The 22,166-nt window shown below is 40.7% G+C and overlaps 1 protein-coding gene across 3 annotated transcripts; it reads right to left on the bottom strand.

Annotated features, from left to right (window-relative positions):
• Positions 1-734: 734 nt before the first annotated feature.
• On the bottom strand, positions 735-16,966 carry LOC6539232 (meiosis regulator and mRNA stability factor 1). Of its 3 annotated transcripts, XM_015189758.3 has the most exons (8): positions 16,861-16,966; positions 8,513-8,707; positions 7,840-8,458; positions 4,161-4,292; positions 2,316-4,106; positions 1,992-2,253; positions 1,314-1,921; positions 735-1,261 (listed from the first exon to the last, which is right to left on the bottom strand). In XM_015189758.3, exons 1-8 carry the CDS (start codon positions 16,878-16,880, stop codon positions 1,064-1,066), a joined length of 3,825 nt encoding a protein of 1,274 aa, XP_015045244.1. In that variant the 5' UTR covers positions 16,881-16,966; the 3' UTR covers positions 735-1,063. The 3 variants fall into 3 exon arrangements, with proteins under 3 accessions (XP_015045244.1, XP_002086133.1, XP_039228138.1); XM_002086097.4 differs by having other exon boundaries at positions 7,840-8,707; XM_039372204.1 differs by lacking the exons at positions 8,513-8,707; positions 16,861-16,966 and having other exon boundaries at positions 4,161-4,332; positions 7,840-8,001.
• Between the last annotated feature and the right edge of the window lie 5,200 nt (positions 16,967-22,166).

Here is a 22,166-nt window from a genome sequence, read left to right on the forward strand (position 1 = left end):
ACTTTTCAACGAATCTAGTATACCCTTTTACTCTACGAGTAACGGGTATAAACATTTTAACAAAGCAAATAATATAAGATATAAAAAGGAAATGTCTATTTCGTGTTGGTGAAATCTCTGTAAAAAGAATTCATAAATCTACAGATTTTGGGCATAATATATTTCGTTTTTCAGTACTTACTGTACTTTTCTTTTTCGTATGTTACCTACCACAGGCACTCGAATGTCTACCAGACACCCGGGTGTTTACCGAAACACCCGGGTGTTTCCGAGAAAAAAGGCACTTGCCATTTTCAGCATGTTTGCCATTTCTACCCTTCGTTATAAGTGGCGAGTGTGATCGGCACCCGCGACATAGGGTGCCGTATTGATTCGGATGCGCAGGCACCAGGGTGTTTGCAGACACCCGAATATTTTTAGCGGGTGTTTGTATGTACCCGCGATGACCGGTGTGAGTGGCACCCGCACTCAAAATTGTTGAGTGTAATCAGGGTGGCAAGAAATGCCACTCTTGCAATTCTCTGATGTGGAATAGAGAAATAACTAACTTGCATTTTAAGACAGAACGAGTAAAGACGTCCCAGTATGACTCGCATTTGGAGCACGGTAACAGAGATTTCTGGAGCAACTATATTATTACGCTTTTAAAAGGTTATTAGTTTTAAAGCTATAAAAAGATAATTTTTAGAAGTCAAAAGTTCAAGCAATTGCAAAATACAGAAAAAAAAAATTTGTTATTGGTACTGGGAAGGTGATATATTCAACAAATTTTGTGGATTTGTCCGAACGTATGGCAGCCGCTGTATTTACAGCCGATTCATTCGCTATCCCTGTTCTTCTTTACAAGCAATACTCGACAGTATAAAATATTTATATAATACAATTTTTTACAATAAATTTAAAAAGTTTACCTAACACAGAATAAATACAAGAAATGAAAAATACATTTTTCTTATTTGTATTCTTACGAAGTCTTTTAAGTGAATCAAAATATGAGCACATTAAATAATTCTTAGTGCTATTACAATAAGTATTATTTTGACAATAGGTTTACCACTTGGTATTAGGCTATTTTACGATCGTGATTATCAAAATTAAACAATTGTCGCTTTAAATTTTCATTTTTCGAAATGGTGTATGGTGAGAGTATGGTGGAAAACGGTTTAGTTGATTTGGCCTTGGGTATTCGAATGTTAAGTATGTCATGACTAAGCTGTTCCGATCCTTTGCTCCAAATGGGATCAATCCAAAAGGGTAATTTCTAATTAAAAAAAAACGTATTAAAATAGATATTATATTTTTTAAGCTTTTACCTCTTTTGTTTGAGCCCCATACTTCGTTGGCTCATAAATGGATTCTAGTGCGATGCAATTTCCCATGACGTAAGGACCGTCATTTCCATTATCTGATTTGGGAAAATTTGATGAATTGCGGTGATTCAAGTTTTTTTGACGTCTACGCCAAAGTTCGGATGGTTGATCATATGAAGTGTCGGCTGGGATAGCTGTTTCTGCAGATATGTTTGTTAGATCTCCTGCTCCTAGAGTGACATTTAGCTCGCTAGACGAGTTAAATGAACTGTTAAATAACTGAAGAGATTTCATAGAGTTTTCCTTGTTGCTGTAACTATTGGAAAGACTACCACTGTCCAGAGCTGATCCGAAACTATTAGGCAATGATGAGATGGTTCTTGACGGAAAACGATTTTCTGGCAGATTAAGTAGGTCGTTATCGGCATGGAATGTTTGGATTGTAGAATAATTGTTGATTGTTGCGCTTCGTTTCTGGGTGGGCTGACTGATTGGAAGTCCATTATACTCCCCAAAGTGACCATGAAAGCTCCGTTGTGCTTGATTTTTATAATATGGTTGATTCTGGGATTCCAGCATGTACTGGTCTTTGCCAAAGGAACTTTGTCGAACTAACGGGGGTGGGGTTGGCAAATTACAATCATTAATTTTGAAATTGCTTAATAGCTAGATTTTACTTACGCTCACAGTTGGTACTGATGGAAACCTCACTTCTTTCTTGCGTTGGTCCATTGTTAATCCTGAATAGTTCTTTATGTGCTGTAATCACTGAATATAGGTTTGGGAATCCGAATTCAAAAGTGGTGCTAAGGCCACAGTTTAAACCATTCTTGATCTCATACAGATACATGCTTGGTCGCTGTTCAAGCATACGTACAATGGCAATTAAAAACCTCATGAAACGGGTTAGACGAATGCACTGTATGCCACCATCATTGTATATCTGAAGTAAATAATATGATGCTATATGTTCTTAGAATATAATAAATTATAAAAAAATTTTACCTCAATCGCATGTTGCATGGCTAAAAGAGCTGACTCTGACAGCTGGTCCTTATGTTCAGCATTGAAATCTCTAACTAATGTGCTTTTGTGAATCGCTTTTAAAAATTGTTGAGATTGAGGTAACTTAACTTCCCCTCTAACGTTTGTTAAAGCTGGTACGTAAGGATCCCTCTCAAAGACATACTTACACACCTTGTAGCAAAGAAAACGAAACTCAAGATCGTTATTGTGGCAAATGATCCAAATGGTCTGCTCTTTTTTTTTCAACTCGACGTAAGGCATCAGCTCAACTGCCATAGCCATATCCGAAACCCCCAAAGTTTTCGGTTTAATTTGGTAGCCATATTTCTTTTTGTGCATTATGAGCACCTGATCTAGCTTCATACAGTGCGATGGGTTTCCTGTTGCATTGCGAATTAGGTTCTCACATTGTTCAGAGAAAACTCTTCTAGCCATTTTTGGCGAGAGAACAATTTTCTTGTCCTCATCAGTTGTCAACTCCATTTCCACTAAACCATTAATTGCATCTAAAAGATCGGCCAGTTTTAGAAAGCCGTAGTCACTTAAACGACATTGGTATGCGAAGTGATAATGATAGGAGCGTACAAACTTCTGAAATGAAATTGTGTACTGAAGAGCGTTTTGAAAAAGCTCGATCATTTCGCCAGCGAACACACACGTTTTTTCCATTTCACTGTTGGTCTGTTTGCGTTTTGGCATTGATATAAGAATATCTTTTCCGTTCTGTACAGTGCCTAAAGTTACGATATTGGAGCTTACTAAACCGTCTAGAATGTCTATAAGGTCGCACACTCCATAATCAGTGATGTCAAATGTCTTATTTTGGGTCTGCGTAAAAACTAACGACAACTGCGAAAGCAAAACTGAGTTGTTACCATTTACGCGTAAAACCCGCAATAAGTCCGATGTAAACCTGCGTATTTGAATACGGTGGGTAAGCGTAATTTGACGATTTTCACCGTCTCCCATAATTTGAACAACGTTTGACAATGCCTCAAACAGTTCGATTAATTTTGTATAACCATAGTCTGCAACTCGACATTGCTTTCCGAAGTGATTGTGATAGGCTGGAATAAAACGGTTGAATTTCATAGTTGATTTTGGTGACATCTTTAACAGCTCTATAACTTCGCGGGAAATTTGGAAAAGCGGATCGGCAACTGAGTTTTTGAAATAACTTCCACAATTCATGCGATCACTGGCAGTTAGGCTATATGAACTGGCATTAAAAGTTCCTGATTGCATTTCTTTGTTTATTTCTAACCATCCGAGAATTTTAATGCCAAAATTGTTTGCCCGAACTTGAATGCCCTGAACACAGCAGATCAAATGCTCCAAGTTGACGCCATTTTCATTGGCCATTATTGATACATTAAGCACTTCTTTGATGCAGTGTAGAAGGGTAGCCACTGGAATGTCGCCCGTATGTACCTTGAGGAGTGGATAAATTAGTTTCTGAATTTCCGAAATGCTCATGAAGACATTCGGTAGTGGCTCGATTTCCTGCTCGGCCCATCCTTTGTGCTGTTCCTTTTTAAAATGAATACTACAGTAAGGAACACTATGTTGGAGTCCTTCCATTAAGGGGGATATATCGAGTGTGTTTACCAATTCAGGATTTAAGCTGATAAACTTTTCCTCATTGTTGTCCGAGTTAATGTTACATATGTCTTGCATTTTGTATAAATCTAAAACACTGATTGAGGTTTTAAAGCGCGACTGAAAGAGTTCTCTGAACTTATACATTGGGAGGGTGTTGAACGGGACATCCTTAAATATAAGCATTATTAAATAATTGGTTAAGAAGAAGCCATTAATTATTACCTTTAGAAGTCCTGCGACCTGGCAGCGAAGTGTGTTGACCTCTGTTAGGGAGGAATCGCGAGTATAACTGACCAGCATGCGCTTGTGACCAATCTTCTTACGGTGCAAATTAGAGACGACCTGCTTTGCGAACTTAAGAAAGGAGATCGTCAGAGGAAAAAAGAGTAAGTGCCTACAAAGGAAGAGTACATCCTTAAAGTAACTAACTAATTAAACATTATAAGTTCCACCTATAAAAGTTAATATTTAGGAAACGAAATTATCGTTTCTTTCATATTATAATTATTAAATAAATTAAAACGAAAAACTATTGAGAATGTTACAGTTTAGTTCTCTGACTATCAGATACCCGTTACTCAGGTAGTAGAAGTGCGAACAAGAAATTTTCAAATTTTGCTGGCACTTTGATAGAAATAGAAAAACACAAACAATTAAATGAAAAATCTTTAAAATGTTTGAAAAGTGTGTGCGTGGTAGTTTTGTGCGGTTTAGAGGCGTTAGAGTGGGTGTAGCAAAAAGTTTTTTTGGCAAATCGATAGAAATAAAAAATAAAATAAAAAAGATTAGACGAATTTGTTCAAAACTGTGGGCGTGGCAGTTTTTGTCAGTTTTTTAAAGAGGGCTTGACAAACAATTTTTTTTCCACACCCTTCCTTCTGCGTGTTACATATTTTCAACGAAACTAGTATACCCTTTTACACTACAAGTAACGGATAAAACTATTTCAGATACCCGTTGCTTTGCTTGTGAAAATGCGAAAGAGAAAGTTCAACATTTTTTTGGAATATCAGTGGAAGTACAAAAAAAAACTAAAATGATGAAGTTCCTTTTTTTTTAATTGTTTTCTTGACAATTTTGGGCATCTAGTGGGTGTGAAAAAAGTTTTTTCTCAAATCGAAAATAGATAATAATAAATAGAAATTTACAAGACAAAAGTAAATAGAAAAAATATCAAAACATTTTTTAAAAGAGTGTCCGTGGCAACAAATCCCCGCGTAGGAACAGCTGGAAAAACCTGTTCTGTAAAAAGAGAGTTTTTAAGGAACAGAGTCTGAAGATCGTTCGGATGGCGAATTTCTAAAGGAACAGGCAGTCGAAACTAAACAGGCGGAAGGGACGGAGGTGAACCCGGATTGCAGTTGGATCAGAAATATTTGTGGGAAATTTCTGGACTATGTATGGGAAAGCAATAACTGTATAGACAGATTCCGTATAGAGCAGGAAACAAAGATATGGTGTCCTGGAAGTTGTCCGTTCCGCGGCAACTAAAAGCAGCCGTCCTGCGAGAAATTCATGACTCCTCATGTGGATAGTCGAAAGACAATAGCACAAGACAATAGCATAGTGCAAGGTTTAAACCGCATCAGCGTCAGGCGGCGGAAAAATTATTGACACAAATCCCCGAAGAGGTCTGGCAACGGTGCCGATTTCGTTGCCGATATGTTGTGGCAAATGAGCCAAATGGTGCTGATCGACAAATTTTCTAAGTATATACTAAAACAGACCTTCCTCCTCACCAGAGTCCATCCAGCAATACGGATCAAGACTCCGCTGCTGAAAATCGAGGAGATGGGAGTCAGCGACCAAACGAAAAGAGGGTAGCGGGATCATAGCGCCTACAGCGCGTTTCACTCCAAGCCATAGTCGTGGGCAAAAAGCCCCAGGGACCGATAGATCCACGCAGGAAGAGACCACCAGAGAGTAACCAGGGTGAAAGAGATGCTCAACGGCGAACTAATTCTTAAGTTATGCGCCTCTTCCCAAGAGAAAACGCACAAGCTCACGGTAGACAAGGGAGCAATGCTCGGAAACCGAGCTAACCGGGTGACGCAAGTCAAGGTGTTCTAAATTCGCGACTTCGACGAGCTTACCACACAGAACGAATTGCGCAGTGCCCCAGAGTCTCAGGCAAATATTCCAGTAAACACAGTGACAAGCCTCCGGTTAACTCAGATTGGAGGAAAAGTTACTGAAGAAGCTGTTCCTGCCAAACTGGCGGTACCGGATACCTGACCATAAGCGAATTCAGTCGGGCACTAGACAGACTAGCGTCGGACGCCAGAGACGGTAGCACGGTCCTCAATGTTGGCGACTTCAGCGCAAGATCAGAGAGCTGGGGCAGTGTACTCACCAACTCGAGAGGTAGGATGGTGCTAGAGGCATTCGGGTCGCTGGAGATGGCTCTACGAAACCAAGGGAATCAGCATACGTTCAATAGCGAATCGTTGTATAGGCGTACGAAGTGGAGCCTTAGCGAGGAGTACTCTACCATCGACCACTTGACCACTAGCGCGATTTGGGACGCCCCTAGCCTAGCCGGCAGTCCAAATCAGGAAGAAGTAAAAGAAAAAAGCGATATAGGAATATAGGAATCCGTTTCCGAAGAAGCACCCAACAGGGTCAGCAACGAGGAGAACCTCTAGTTGGCAAAGTCAGAATAGCAAGGCTGTGCAATCTAGCTGTCTCCCTTTAACCAGCCATTTTTGGGAAGGCCAAAGGCCTGACTGATGGCGTCTCCCCAAAACCTCTCGAAGATCCAGACCGTCCAGGTCTTAGTCGGCTTCAGGAAAGCGCGGTTTCTGTCAACAGAGTAGGTGAAAGAGCGTCGCAGAGTGACCAAGGGGAGGTAGAATGACAAGCGGCCAACAGCTTTGCTGCAGCGGTAGCGACCGAGGTCAGGAGAGCTGACAGAATCAGGGGGGAACACGAGTGAGCGGATCCAACATTTCCCATAAGCAATAGTTCATGGCCATATCGCGGGGGTTCTGGATTCGAGTCGACAAAACCCGAGAATCGAGGGAGCCGGTCCACCGTTTCTGTGTGAGGCCAAAGACGGAGTGAACGGAGACATGCCGCGAGCAAGCCGGAATGCAGCGTCATACAAACTTACCCGAGACAGCGAGATCTGGAAAGCAAAGGGAACTATAAAACTATAAAACCATCAGAATCAACAGCAAGGCATGCAGAATGGCCCTGCAGGAAAGGAAAGAACAACGACAAAAATAACAAGTTTTTCGGGCCTCAAGCTTATCGGCAAATAAATTTGTTTGTAGTGTTTTGATTGTTGGATATTGGACAGTGAAAGCCTCGTTTACAAGCCGCTCAAATGACACTGGACGATAGGGTGGGCTGCAGAAATACTAAGAGCTACCGTGAGCTACCTTGTATCGATATGCGATAACAATTCCTAGCCCAAGTGTATAGCACTCTGCAGCGCAGTCCGTACCATCCAGGACGACAAGAGAGGTAAGGTCGCGGAAGCTTGAGGAAAGGCTAGGGTGGAGCAAACCGGGCGATTGCACGAAGAGTAAGTGGAAACTGAATAGACGCCTGGCGGGACCGGCCGGAACCGAACTCAAGGTAGGAGCTTGCAACTAGCACGGCGTTTTCCTTGAAGCCCTGCTTCTTGGTACCCTAACTTAGGAATGGTGACGCTTTACTAAGCCAAACAGCCCATACCCCAAGCGAATAAGAATTTCGCAACGGACCAATCATTCAAAATTCAAAAAACGTAGGGTCAAACAAGGAATCGAAAAATACAGTCAAGAGTTCCTCGATAAGCAACCGTCACCTACAATTCGAAAATAAATATATATTCTTACCACCAATACTAATGGACTTGATAATTTGCCTGTGGGACTTTAAAAAATATCTTATGTGAAATAGCGTTGCCTCTTACGTAAAGATCAGGAACAGTGACTTTGGCATAGGAGCTTCCCTCAAAGAGAAGTGACACAACGGGCGTAATGGGCTTAAGCTGATTAAGTAGAAAGCTGCGTAGATGTGATTCGTCAAGCGAGTAATCCAAGTTGGTGATCTGCAAAGTTACCAAATCGCTCATCTCTGTAATCTTGGCAGAAGAATGACCTTCCTTATCTCCACCTTCTTCGCTGGCTGACCTTTGGATGGCCACCGCGGTTGTTGTAGGCCTGGAGCAAGGCAACAATACATTAGTCGGAATCGTATTAATTTGAATGTTGTGAGAGGCAATGTCGGCCATGGAGCAAGTGTTGCTTTCAGCGAATGAATTGTCTAGGACTGGAGTCACCAATGGCAATTTTGTCTGTTGCTGCGCACAGTGGCTTGTGGTCTGATAAAGCGGAACAATCGTTTGGTAAGACGCTGCACATTGTTGCTCTTGGATCTGCGTATGGCTGTTGATCAGGGGAGTACTCGACATAGAGAGAGCCGTTGCCGAAGCGGTGTAGGAACGATTGTTATAGTACGGAATATATCGGTTGCGGCTATTGAACGTGGTGTTCGACATGGTACGAACATATTGGAACAGATTCAGGTGGCTGCGAAAAGATAAGAGTTCAGAATTTTTTTTCACTTGACCATCGCCTACATACGGGCTATGGACGTGTGACCCAGTTTTATTAAAACGTGGTCCTTCTGCTGCTCCTGCTTCCGAAGGTTTATTAAAGTTCGAGTACAGGGCGGTGGTCGGCGATGATGTTGGTAGCTGTTGATGAAGCATGGGCTCGGAATTCTCCATTACGTAAAATAAGTTTTCGCCTTTTCCGTTTCTATCACACGGCCAGCATCTAGTATGGTAAACGACAGTAAAACAAAGAAGTAAGAACAATATATTAACGATTTAAAATTTAGCTATAAATATATATAAATATTAACAAGAGAGTACGCCATAGTCAAATTACCCGACTGTCTGATACCCGTTAGCTAGTGAAAAAGCAAAGGAGAAATTTTAACACAGTCTTTTTTTACAGTCTTTGGCGGTTTGTGGGCGTTCGCGTAGGCGTGGCAAAAAGTTTTTTGGCAAAGCGAGAGAAATTTACAAGTCTAAATAAAACACGAGAGAACGCTATAGTCGAGTTCCCCGACTATCTGATACCCGTTACTCAGCTACTGGAAGTGCGATGGAGAGTCTTCAACACTGACAGTTTTTGGCGGTTTGTGGGCGTTAGAGTGGGCGTGGCAAAAAGTTTTTCGGCAAATCGATAGAAATTTACAAGACTAATACAAAAATTAAAAAATATCATAAAATTTTTTTAAAGTGTGGGCGTTGCAGTTTTAGACGGTTTGTGGGCGTTAAAGTGGGTATGGCAAAAAGTTTGTTGGCAAATCGATAAAAATTTACAAGACCTACAAAAATGAAAAAATATCAAATCATTTTTCAAAACTGTGGGCGTGGCAGTTTTGGCGGTTTGTGGGCGTTAGAGTGGGCGTGGCAACATGAATCGATAAACTTGCGCTGCGTCTATGTCTCTAGAGTCTGTATGCTTAAAACATTCTAGCTTTTGTAGTTCCTGAGATCTCAGCGTTCATACGGACGGACAGACAGACGGACGGACATGGCCAGATCGACTCTGCTATTGATCCTGAGATCAAGAATAAAAGAACAAAATCAAAAGATTTGGCTCAAAAGGGCAAGCAAATTTAACAAACTATACCAACAAACCATTGTGGGCGTGGCAGTTTTGGCGGTTTGTGGGCGTTAGAGTGGGCGTGGCAACATGAATCGATAAACTTGCGCTGCGTCTATGTCTCTAGAGTCTGTATGCTTAAAACCTTCTAGCTTTTGTAGTTCCTGAGATCTCAGCGTTCATACGGACGGACAGACAGACGGACGGACAGACGGACATGGCCAGATCGACTCTGCTATTGATCCTGAGATCAAGAATAAAAAAACGAAATCAAAAGATTTGGTTCAAAAGGGCAAGCAAATTTAAACAAACTATACCAACAAAAAGCAAATGACGAAAACGATAGAAACAGACGAAGTATTTTTCAGATTTGGGTTTTCTAATTTGTATGCTAGTAGCACATTATTATTAATATTTATAAATATTTAATTGACATTTAAGTATGCGTTTTTCGTTTCGATTTTTTTTCTTTTTAACTTTATTTTCTTTTTTCTACATTAATAGCATTGGCGCCCCGTGGTGTAGTGGATAGCGAAACTACCTGCTAACCACGAGTCGTGGGTTCAATCCCCACCCATGACGAGAGCATGGCCACACAAAAACATCCTCTCTGAAATGCTTTTCTAACTTTTAGAAAGTATTCTTCCACATAATAAATGACTATTACAACAATTTTCGGCAACTTCCACTTGCCCCAACGCCCCACCTCCTCCTCACTACATGGGAGAAAACAACGAGGGCACCCACATAGTACCAAGCGCACCCTGTGTTTTTCTGCGAACAGCAACAACACCCAGCAGGGCGAGCGCGTTACCAGACTGTTCGCTTTTCTACGAATAACAACACAACACCGTAGACGCCAATCCCCGATGGCGACAGGTGGCAGCCCCACCACTGGGATAAGCCGCATCTGGCCAATCACCAGATCGGTCGAAAAACTTACAACGATTACTGAAACTAATACGAGAAATTTAAACATAAACGGCTCCCCAAATTCGATAACGACCATAGGCATATCAAAACGGACACGAATTGGACAATGGAACGTTAGAACTCTAAGAGAACTGTCTAGGTTAGCACAGTTCGAGGCGGAGATAGATAAACTCAACATTGCAGTAGCTGGAATCAGCGAGATGAGGTGGGCTGGCAGTGGGGAAACAACAACATTAGATAGCAATCAAGTCCTACACAGTGGCAACAGTGACGGCAGCAGATATGGAGTGGGAATTTTCGAGTCCAAGCGCATAAAGAGGGCACTTGTTTCCTGGGAACCCATTTCTGATAGAATCGTGACCACCGCCAGTTTCAGATGTAGAGCTAGATACATAAACATTACTCAATGCTATGCCCCGACGGAAGACGCAAACGACGACACCAAGGACGACTTCTATACTGCCCTTACAGCAACCCTCAACAAGCTACGGCAAGGTGACATTAACATCCTCATGGGTGACTTCAATGCATTAATTGGCCCCAACAACACCGGACTAAGATCTGTCATGGGCCAGCATGGAACTCGGACTCGCAACGATAACGGAGAGAGATTAGTGGAACTCTGCCAGCTATTCCAACTGGTCATCGGCGGCACAATATTCCCATACAAAGATGTCCACAAATACTCCTGGACATCTCCAAGTGGTAATACGCGCAACCAGATCGACCAATATATGCATTAGCAGGAAATGGAGACACTCGCTACTGGACGTACGGAACAAAAGGGGAGCAGCCATAGACGGTAATAATGAGTTGGTCATTGGAGAACTTTCAATAAAGCTCAACAGCAACCACTCAAGGAACACTCGCAACTGGACAAAAAAGCACAGCTGGATAGACTTGCGGCAGACGCAGGACGAGCAGCCGGCGAGAACAACAAAAAAGGCGACCTTAGTGACTGCAACAACTGGAGAGGGATAACACTGCTCAACACCAGCTACAAGATCTTAGCTACACTTCTGAACGAACGCCTCCAGGAAAAAATTGAGCCAACAATCCGAGACGAACAGGCAGGCTTCAGACCACACAGGAGTTGCGTAGATCAGGCAAACACACTACGCATAATTACCGAGCAAGCTGTGGAATGGAGAGCCTAGCTTTACCTCCTGTTCATCGACTTCAAGAAGGCGTTCGAATCAGTTGAAAGGGCAGCAATATGGCGATCACTTGCAAGAAAAGGAGTACCTGCAAATCTCATCGCCATCATCAAATCGATGTATGACGATGCCAACCTGGCGGTACTGCACAATGGAAAAACTAGTGCACCTTTCCAGACAAACACCGGAGTTCGGCAAGGATGCCCGCAGTCACCACTCCTCTTCAACATCGTAGTCGACGAGTTAATGAGCGAAGTATCCTCTTCAACATCGTAGTCGACGAGTTAATGAGCGAAGTATGCTCTTCCAAGCGCGGAATTACGTGGAACCTCACCAGACACCTTGAGGACTTGGACTACGCAGACGACATCTGTCTCATATCGCACAGACTCGACGACATACAGAGGAAAAGTGACGACCTCGTCAGGATAGCCAGCAGCGTCGGAATCGAGATAAACGTAGCAAAAACACAAGCTATGCGATTCAACCACCCCAACCAAGGAAACATCATCATACATGGGAACCCAATCGAGTTCGTCAACAGTATCCCATACCTTGCCACCATAATATCCAACAATGGTGGAGTGGATGATGATGTCTCGAATCGCCTTGGCAAAGCCCGCTCAGCCTTTGGGAGACTATACCGCATTTGGAAAAACAGAGAAATAAGCCGACAAACAAAGCTCCGGATCTACAACGCGTGTGTGAAATCCATACTGCTATACGGAAGTGAGACATGGCTCGCAACGAAGAAAATAACGCAGAAGCTGCATGTTTTCAGCAACAAATGCCTGAGAATCATATGTGGGGTATTCTGGCCAAACAGAATAGCCAACACAGAGCTGTGGCGCGTTACGAGCGAGCCCCCAATACACACCCAAATAAGGAAGAAGAAATGGATGTGGATAGGGCACGCTCTAAGGAGAAATCCTAGTATTATAGTAAGGATGGCACTGGAATTTAACCCCCAAGGAAGCAGGAGGGTAGGAAGGCCAAGAGCAACATGGAGAAAATCCGCTCAACAAGAACTTGCCCAAATAAACATCACATGGGAAAACGCTAAACAGACAGCACAAAAGAGAGTTAAATAGAAGGCTCTCGTAGAAGCCCTAAGTTCCTGAGAGGAATAGAAGGAATTACAAAAAAAATAGCAATAAACAGTCCTAATAAAGTTTTATTTATGTATATTACAGATGTTTGCCTTTCCTCTACCAGGATACATCAACTGAAAATGAAATTTATAGACTTATTGTACTTTAAAAAAAATAAAAAATAAAGTTGAAACAGGACTGTTTTATATTCCTTGGGAACAATGCCTCTACTTTAGTATAGAACACACTCAATAGATTTTCTAATATTTAATTCGGATAATTATTTTAAAATAATCCTGATTAAAGTTTACAAAAGTATTTTATTTTAAATATTCTGGAATACTTGTTTCGGAAAAAATCAAGAAGCCTTTCAAAGAAGGCATTCAGTAGCCTTCAAAGAATGCATCTCAAGGCATTTTAGGGAATGCTTACGGATGCGTTGCCCGGCAAAATGGAATAATTACTTTTCTACTCTGGAACACGTGTTCCGGAATATTACCACTACTCCTTTTGAAATATGTTCCCAAAAATATGTTAGCTCTACTACCAATGGGAAAGTCCGTTGGCTTATCGGATAAATAGCAATAAAAACTTATATTAGTTCTCTCATAGATATTTAGGAAATCGTGGCATCCTCATTTACATTAAGTTCAATCACAATGATTTTTTTAAAATTTTTTTACACTTTTGGAATATTTATATAATATATTCCTACTGTACATATTTCCAGATTTTTCAACTAATAATATAAAACGGGTTTTTTTAAGGTATAGAATTTGAAACAACGATGGATAATTCGATTCACATAAATTTAATTTATTTAAAAGATAATCTTGTGACATTAAATCTTATAACCGATTTCTGGCAAGTGACCGTCACGGCTAACTCGGATGTAGTCCAATCTGGACGTCCAATTATCGACGACTTTTTCCAACATTTGTGGCCGTATATCAGCAATAACACGTCGAATGAATAGTTAATAGTTTGTGGCTTATGCGCATAGACCAATGACGATACATAGCTCCACAGAAAGTAATCTAGTGTTTTTAAATCACAAGATCACTGTGTGTAATATGTTATGTTGCGCCGGCTTGTTGGAACCACAGCTCCTGATCATCGTGATTGTTCAATTCAGAAATGAAAAAATTGGTAACCATGGCTCTATATAACGGCAATCTTAAATTGGATCCATTCGAAGAATCTCCGCCTTGAATGATGTTTTTTTTTGCTTCAATTCTTGCATGCGATGGATTTTGTAAGCACGCAAACCAAGAGACCTCCGCAAAATCTTCCATTGTGAATCGACACAGATCCAATTTCTACGCTTGAAGGCGGATGGAATTATTCGGATCATCCTCAATGCTATGCTTAACAGCAGCAATAGCTTCGTCTGGAAGCACCGTACAGTGTCTCTGGAGATGTGAGTTTTGAGAAAGAAAAAACATGGTCCGAAAACGGTCTATGGTTAAACGAATTAACTGTTCTGATAGACTATTTTGTCGACGACAAAGTGCGCGACACGTATTCCGCACATAATCATTAATAAAAAATAAGCGTTGCTCTGGTGTAAGTCTATTCATAATAAATTGACGAACCAAACTAAAAATTAACCACTTGAGAGCAGATAAATCGCTCGCCATCTAGAACAGTAAAGCCAACTTCCAGTTCTATAACTCGAAAAAAACATCTTAAACACAAAGGTTTATAAAGTCATACGAAATATTAGTATTCAAAATATCTAGTGAAACGATCTACTATTGCTCACAGTATTAAAATTTTTTTCAGTTCGAGTTTGACTTTTGCACTGCTCCGACGCACCTCTAATTACATTTAAGAACCAAAAAGATTAACAAAGACCAATAAAAAGGCAATCACTGAATGGCAAACGTTTTAGGAGTAAATACTCAAATGATTTAAGCTCCCTTACCTAAGAAGAAATGAAAAAGAAAATAAAAGCACAAAACATATGCGACGTCCAAAAAAAAAACAATGAAGTTCTAGTCGATACTGGATTAGTCATTCTTACTTTCGCCTCTGTCTAAACACCGCAGAATATAAAAATCACCTCCACTTTGCTGCATCAACTGCCTCCGATTCGGATGCCGCAACACTAAACTTTGTATAAACTGCGCAAGCGATTTCCACCCTACTTAAGGCGAAAGAAAAAAAACATATAAACACTTTAAAAAAGAATTTATCTTCTAATACACTTACACGCTATGACAAGACGAACGATGTCAACTGCTGTAGTACACGGAGTCCGCTCCCCTTTCCCCGCGAGTGCTCCTCACGGTGTCGGAAAATCGCTCGATTTGCGCTAAGCGTGGGGTCTGGTGCTGGGCGAGGAAGGGGGAGCAGCTTTAAATTATAGCAATACTTACTGAAGTCGATGCCGAAGAACATAGGGCTTTAGACATTTCTCTAACTTCCTCCTGATCTTATTTCACTAAAAATTCTACAATGGAACAAAAATTTATTAAAGAACACCATCCACATATATAAACTTAGCAAGGACTTATCTTAGATTCAACGGTATATACCCTATTCACCCTATCCTACCCACAAACTATCTTTTTCTCACACTCAACTCATCATATTATTATGGTGGGGTTGGAATACTTATACGGATGGGTCACAAATAAAGGCTTTGCAGTCACTACCAGCTCTAGCATCTTAAAAATGTGAACTCTTCCGACTTATTCTACTGTCTACACAGCAAATATAATAGCCACTTATGAAGCCATTATGACACTCCAAAACTAATCGTGGAATATACATAATTTGCTCAGATTCATTATCATCACTAATTAGACACTTTCTAAAACTCACTCTATTGTGGATTTCCAGCCATGTCAACATAACTGGCAATAAATTTGCAGATTTAGCAGCTAAAAATGCTTTACCGTATCTTCATGGCTCCTAAAACTCAGTAGCCTAGACTTTTCAAGTCTTTGTCCTTCTTACTATAATATAATATATTATTTTTTCTTTGAAATAAAAAAATAAAAATAAAACTCGCCTGAACGAGGTAAAAAAACTAGGTTGGATCACCCCATTAATAGAGGGTTATCCCATAGGGACGCTAGAACTAGACTTTTCAAGTCTTTGTCCTTCTTACTATAATATAATATATTATTTTTTCTTTGAAATCTTCCAAAAACATAAAAATAAAACTCGCCTTAACGAGGTAAAAAAACTAGGTTGGATCACCCCATTAATAGAGGGTTATCCCATAGGGACGCTAGAACTTTGAAAGCTCATTGCGGCCATGTTCTTTAAGTGACAGATGTCAAATGCAGCACGAGCAAATCATAAAATTGTTTTATGAAAATTGGTCGTCAGTTTGGATGAAATGCTATGTCAACAAGCAAAATTGCCGTATTTGGGACGAGACCAATCCACACGAGGTTCACCAAGTGGCAATACATTTTCTTGTGGGGTTTTCTTAAGACGCAGGTCTATGCCAACAAGCCGCAAACCACCGATGACCTCAAAGTCCACATACGCCATGCCATTCGATCAAATACCGATTTGTGCACCAGAGACATTGAAAATTTGACCTTTCGTGTGCGTGCCACCAACCGAAGCCGGCATTCATAATGATGTCATATTCCATATTGCGAATTTAAAAATTTTGCAAATATCTCTCCCACATGTATTTTTTCCATTTGAAAGATCAAGCGCCCCCAATGAAAAACATTTTATAAAGCGGTGATATCATCTGTTGTGACAAAACATATTTATGTTTACAAAGTAAATGTGTGCTAATTTCTTTAGGAATGTTGCCACGCGCGATCAAATGCCCACATACCGTCCATACATATATACATCTCTAATTTACTTTTTTCTTTTTAAATAGAATAAGTGATTTTTGATGGAAAAGGATTTGTAAGTGACATTCTTAGCTGACCGAGCTAATGATGGGCATCACCGGATTTTATTGGTTTCGCTTAAAATATTTCAACGAATCAAAACCAAAGGTGGTAATAGCATACCGTGTCCAAGCGGTACGCTTTTGTTCATGGATTTCTAAAAAAGTTAATTATCCTCCTGGACTGTTATTTTATTAAAACACTTTATACTAAGCTAACACTTACATTTACATTAAGTTTATAAAAATTAGATTTCTTACCTATAGAAACGCTCACCCATTGTGTACAAATTTAAAAATTGTGTTCTTTTCTTCGTTAACCGTGGATTTGGTTTTGATTTATCTGAAAAAAAAAACTGTCAGTAGTATCTATAAATTTCAATTTGTGTTAAATCAAACAAAAACACCTGTTCAAGTGCGAATAACTCTTTAATTATGAATTTTGTGACGATTTTTAGAATCATTTACAAAAAACAGTACAGATAACTGCACCAGTTTTTAATTCAAGCTAAAAATTTATTATAACATTTTTTTTGCTAAAAATTAGCAAATTTACAAATATGGCTACGCTGTAACGAACTGATTTTGTTGGTCTGTTCGTTACGATATACGAGCTGCTAGCTCACCAAAATTTATAATAAACGTGATCACCCAGTTGCCTGCTTATATAGGCCTTCTTTAACCGTTATTTCTTGAAATCTTCACGAAGACAATGTCTGTTCTTCTGTTGCCTTGTTCTTAATTGTACTGTTCTAGTTCTCAAAATTCCCTTTCTCCAAACTATATTTCTCCACCCTCTTTTTCTGCAGACTCTGTGTCTTCAAACTCTCTCCCTTAACTCATCTTCTTGCACTGCACTACTTCGCGCGTAACTGTCATACGGCAGGCCAGACCTACCCAGTTGAAATCTGCGTTTGTGCGGAGTCTTTACTCCTCACATCTCCCCTTTCTTCGGGATACAATAAACATATTCTTGCCATCATTGATGAATTTCCTCTACGCTCACAGCTCTATCATTAGTTTCACAGCGCAGATTTCCTCTCTGGGCACTGTTTACATTTTTTTTTAAATTTGCCACCCTTTCTCGTTCCAAAGAAGCCGTTCACTGCTTCACAACCGCTTTACTTCAGCCGTCTGGTTACTCTAGCTTTTCTCGATCGATTATTGCCACCTTCCTATATCTATCGTTGGAGCGGCGTTACCACTCGATGGCCCAAGTATTTCTGCATTGTGACCCTCCATGTGCCAATAGTTCCTGTACATTTGCCCACCAATAGCCACCATCGTCCTCTGCCAATCGACCTCTTCCCTTAGTACTGATGACCACGAATACATTTTTTTTCCGGTAATTGTAAGGCCCCAAAAATGTTTTATCTTTGTTTTAGCTTGTTCCGTCATCTGCAGCACCATTCTGCATGCCGAGCGGTACCGCCCCTCCCTCTTCCACAGGATTATGAAGGTCCTTGGTTGTTCCTTTTCTGGTTTTTGTGTCCATCCTAAGCTCTGGCTTTGGGCTCGGTAATTAACAGTTGGAATTTTTCATTATCTCTTCGTCCCATTTACTTCGGTAATAGCAGTTCTTGGCCCACACAACGTCACCGATCCTTGGCTTCCATTGCATTCCTCGCAGATTGTAATATCTGGCGTGGTCTTGGTCATTCTCCACAATATTTCAAAAATCTGTTTCTCTCTTTGATTTTCTCTCTTTCAGAAACCCTCGAATCTAGCTCGTAGATTCTTATTCAGACCATTTTTCATGCCAATTCCTCTGGTTTTGTCCGGTGAACTGTGCCATACTAAAACTTTTCGTTCATTACCAACAACTTATTGTTTTCATGCGACCTCAGCAATGGTCCAAAGAACTCGGACAACTGTGTTGCCCAAGGCTTCAGCCTTGCGCAGGTGTCGAATTTCCGCACCACTGTCGAAAAGCCCGTTTGCATTTCTGGCCAGTAGTACCAGGCTACTAGTCGTGCTATAGTATTGCCTTAGCGTAGTTCGGATAATTTCTGCGGATGTGCCTTTATTTTTCATACCTGCGTTCCTTGGAGTGTCTCAGATGTTGCGCTCACAGCCTTTAGTGGATGACACTAGGCAGTGCCACTACATTTAACTGGCCCTTCGCAATCTCAAAGTCGCCCTTATCCCGTCTTCGCTGGCGTCTGTTTGTAGGATGAACATACTTTCGAAGAAGGGGGCACGCCGAGAATGGGTCTTTGACTAGTCTTGATTTCAACTGCTTAAAAGCTTGCTGGTGGTCCTGTGATACTGTGTATCATTTGGTGCCCTGGATTAGGAGGCCGTCAAGTATTTTCACAATGCGCCACGCCAGTACGCAACTCCAAGGTATTGTCTGAGATCTCGGACTGGATTTAACTGGGCGATAAAATAATTGGCATTTTTCTTGGTTTATCCTTAGGTTTGCATTCTTTAAGCGGTGAAACACTTTTGTGAGGTTTTTTTAGTGTTCACCCGGTCCACTGCCCGTTGAAATGTAGCGGATGCGGATTGTAATCCAGACGGCATCACTCACTACCGGAATAGCTACCGTGATTGCCCTGAACCCTCTACTTGCTTCTTCCATAGGTAAAGGGTTATCCAATAGGGAACTTTGAATGCTTATTGCGTGACAGATGTCAAATGCAGTGTATTATATTCATTCCGTCCTCCAAAACCAACATGGCAGGCTAGAGTGTCGTGCAGCATGTGCAACTCATAAACTTGTTTTACGAAAATGGATGAATGGCTATGTCAACAAGATTTCCGTATTTGGGACGAGACCAATCCACATTAGGTTTACCAAGTGGAAATGCATTCGCAGAAAGTGACTGCTTAGTGCGGATTTTGGCCCAGAGGCGTGATTGGTAAGTATTTTTTCGAAAACGATAATCTTTGCCAACAATCCACAAAACAACGATTCCCTAAAAGTCAACATACGCCACGCCATATAAAGCGTGCACCCTTTAGTTGGTCGAGAATGCATTGTGTATGTGTCCTTTATAGATTTCTAACTTGTCTGCCTGGTCCGCACAATGCGCACTGCTCCATCTGCGCAGAACTAGTCTGTCGATGTATTCTGCTTCCAATTCTGCCCAAATTTCTGCGAAATTTCGATCATTTTCCGTTCCGTCGTAATATTCAGTCGATTCCTTTAACATGTTCTCTGATCTATCCGACAGGGATATGCGCAGTCTCTGTGCGTAATATGCCAAATCGTCCTTCTTAATCCAACTTCTAACCATACTTTTTGTGTTCTGTAAACTGCCGGAATATTCACGTTTTAGGCGCCACGAACTTATTTAGTTGGTCTGCTCGCTTCGAGATACGTGCGTGTAGCTCAGACGATTTTGTATTTTTGTCCCACCAAAATTATATTATACGTGATCACCCATTATACGTGATTACCAGTACGACACTTTGTAGTGCTCGTTTTGTTGATAATTTTTTTATTTCGTGTTGTACTTTAAGTGATTCATTTCCGAAACAGTCTACCGGTATCCAGAGGTATCTCAACATAGCTGTTCTTTGCTCCAATGGTGACATGTTCCAATTCGGTGACTCACTTTGTACCTTGCTTCTTGTTGACTTTCACGGCTGTAGCTCCCGTGCTGCTTTCATTGTTCACTGGTATTCTGGTTCCCCTCGACTGACCCGCTTTAGCGCTCTGCCTGCTGATATAGGCCTCCTTCAACTGTTATTCTGATGTCTCCAGGTCAAAATGTCTGCGGTACCGTGTCTGACACCAGACACTCCCCTTTCTCCTGTCTCATTCTTTTCCTTCAAATTCCTTCAAACTATGTTCCTCCAGATTTCCGTTTTCCAATTGATCTCCAGACTCTGTTTTTCCACGCTCTCCTTTTACTGTTTTTCTCCAAACTCTCTTTCTTGCACTGCCGTTACCACGCTAATTTATTGCGTAACTGGCCATCCCTCCGCAGTTTAAAACTTAACATAATAGAAATTGGCAAAAAAAATAATATAATGAAAAAATATCAAAGTATTTTCAAAAGTCTGTCTGTGCGTGAAAATTTCGCGTTCTTGGGCTTTAGATAAGGCGTGGTAAAGTGTAAAATAAACAAACTTGCACAGCGTACACTGGCATGCTTAATCTCAAATTAGTTCTTCTGGTCAATCCCTTTACCCAAGCTAAGAGCAGAGCAAACCCTTTATGAATTATTATCAAAAAAAACTTACAAAGGTTACTGGTTAACAAATATGTCACGGGTATGAAAATGTACTGACTCCACAACCAAGAATGTTTGATTACGCTTACCGAAATGGGAACAATTTTTTGTAAGAAAGATATAAAAAAATATAAACTACTAATATGTTTAGGGATTAAAGATATTTATCCAGCTGACTGCTACTCGAGAGATATACAACATTTTCCATTCCTGTTGAGATTAAGACCTACTTGTCTATCCTTTTGCAATAAATTAAGAACCCCTACTGGCTGACCATAAACAAAGTGCAGTTTTCTTTTTTCCATATTCCTCTGGCTTAAGGATAATTTTTTTATCCGGTACTCAGCTGGTGGGAGTGCGAAAGAGAAAGTTCAACAATCCTTGGCAACAAACAATCAAAAGTTTGGGAGTAGGGGTTATGATTTCAGTAACTATTAAAGTTTTAAAATTTATTTTAAGCATGCAGATTCCAAAGACATAGAGACAGTGCATAGCCAACTAGCCACTACCACTCTAACCCCCACAAACCGCCAAAAACTGCCACGCCCACACTTTTGAAAAATAATTTTATATTTTTTAATATTATTATTAGTATTGTAAATTTCAATCAATTTGCAGAAAAAGTTTTTGCCATGCCCACCCTAACGCCCACAAACCGCTCAAACCTGCCAAACCCACACTTTTGTAAAATGTTTTGATATTTTTTAATTTTCTTATTGGTATTGTAAATTTCTATTGATCTGCAGAAAAACTTTGTGCCACCCCCACTCATCACCCACAAACCGCACGAAAGCGGTTTAGAGCTCTATGTTTTTACGATTCGACCAAAGCCAGTCAACCGCGAATATCTTCCTAGGACGTGGGCGGATGACTTCCATAAAGTGGATGGACACAGATCCAATTCCTGCACCATAGTGGATAGACTCATTCCGCTCTTCTCAAATAAAATACCTTGAACGTTTGGCTATGCATCAATTTTGGGTGTTGTTGCGGCTACTGAAGGCTAGCTATTAGTAAGTTGGTATTTTTTTTTTGAGGACATGTCATAATAACATGTCATAAATATCGAAAGCATAACGCTCTCCTCCGGTGCTGGATATTTCCGTCTAACGATCTGCCGTGCTGTGTACAACCAAATAGTTTTGTTCTCCAGTTACCATATTTAAATTGCGACTGTAAATATTCGTAGAAAATCCATAAATTCTAAGGTTTTGGTTTTGACTTCCGAGAGCAGTTCTTACCCTCGGTAAGTGGAGAGAGCGCAGAGCTGACGACAGACGCGCTGATGAGTCACTGAATACCGCGTGCGACAAGCAGGACCAGGAATAAGACCCCGCTGCTGGAAATCGAGAAATGGGAGCCATTCTGGACAACCTTTTGATA

Source organism: Drosophila yakuba, chromosome 2R (genome assembly GCF_016746365.2).
Source record: "Drosophila yakuba strain Tai18E2 chromosome 2R, Prin_Dyak_Tai18E2_2.1, whole genome shotgun sequence".
NCBI classification, from domain to species: Eukaryota; Metazoa; Arthropoda; class Insecta; order Diptera; family Drosophilidae; genus Drosophila; species Drosophila yakuba.

Excerpts from the sequence above, each read along its gene's own strand:
- LOC6539232 (XM_002086097.4), bottom strand. The coding sequence starts at position 16,880 with ATGGGTGAGCGTTTCTATAG. Across the intron at positions 8,708-16,860 it reads ATGGGTGAGCGTTTCTATAG|ATGCTGGCCGTGTGATAGAA; the intron begins GTAAGAAATCTA and ends TTACCATACTAG. Across the intron at positions 4,107-4,160 it reads AGGTCGCAGGACTTCTAAAG|GATGTCCCGTTCAACACCCT; the intron begins GTAATAATTAAT and ends CTTATATTTAAG.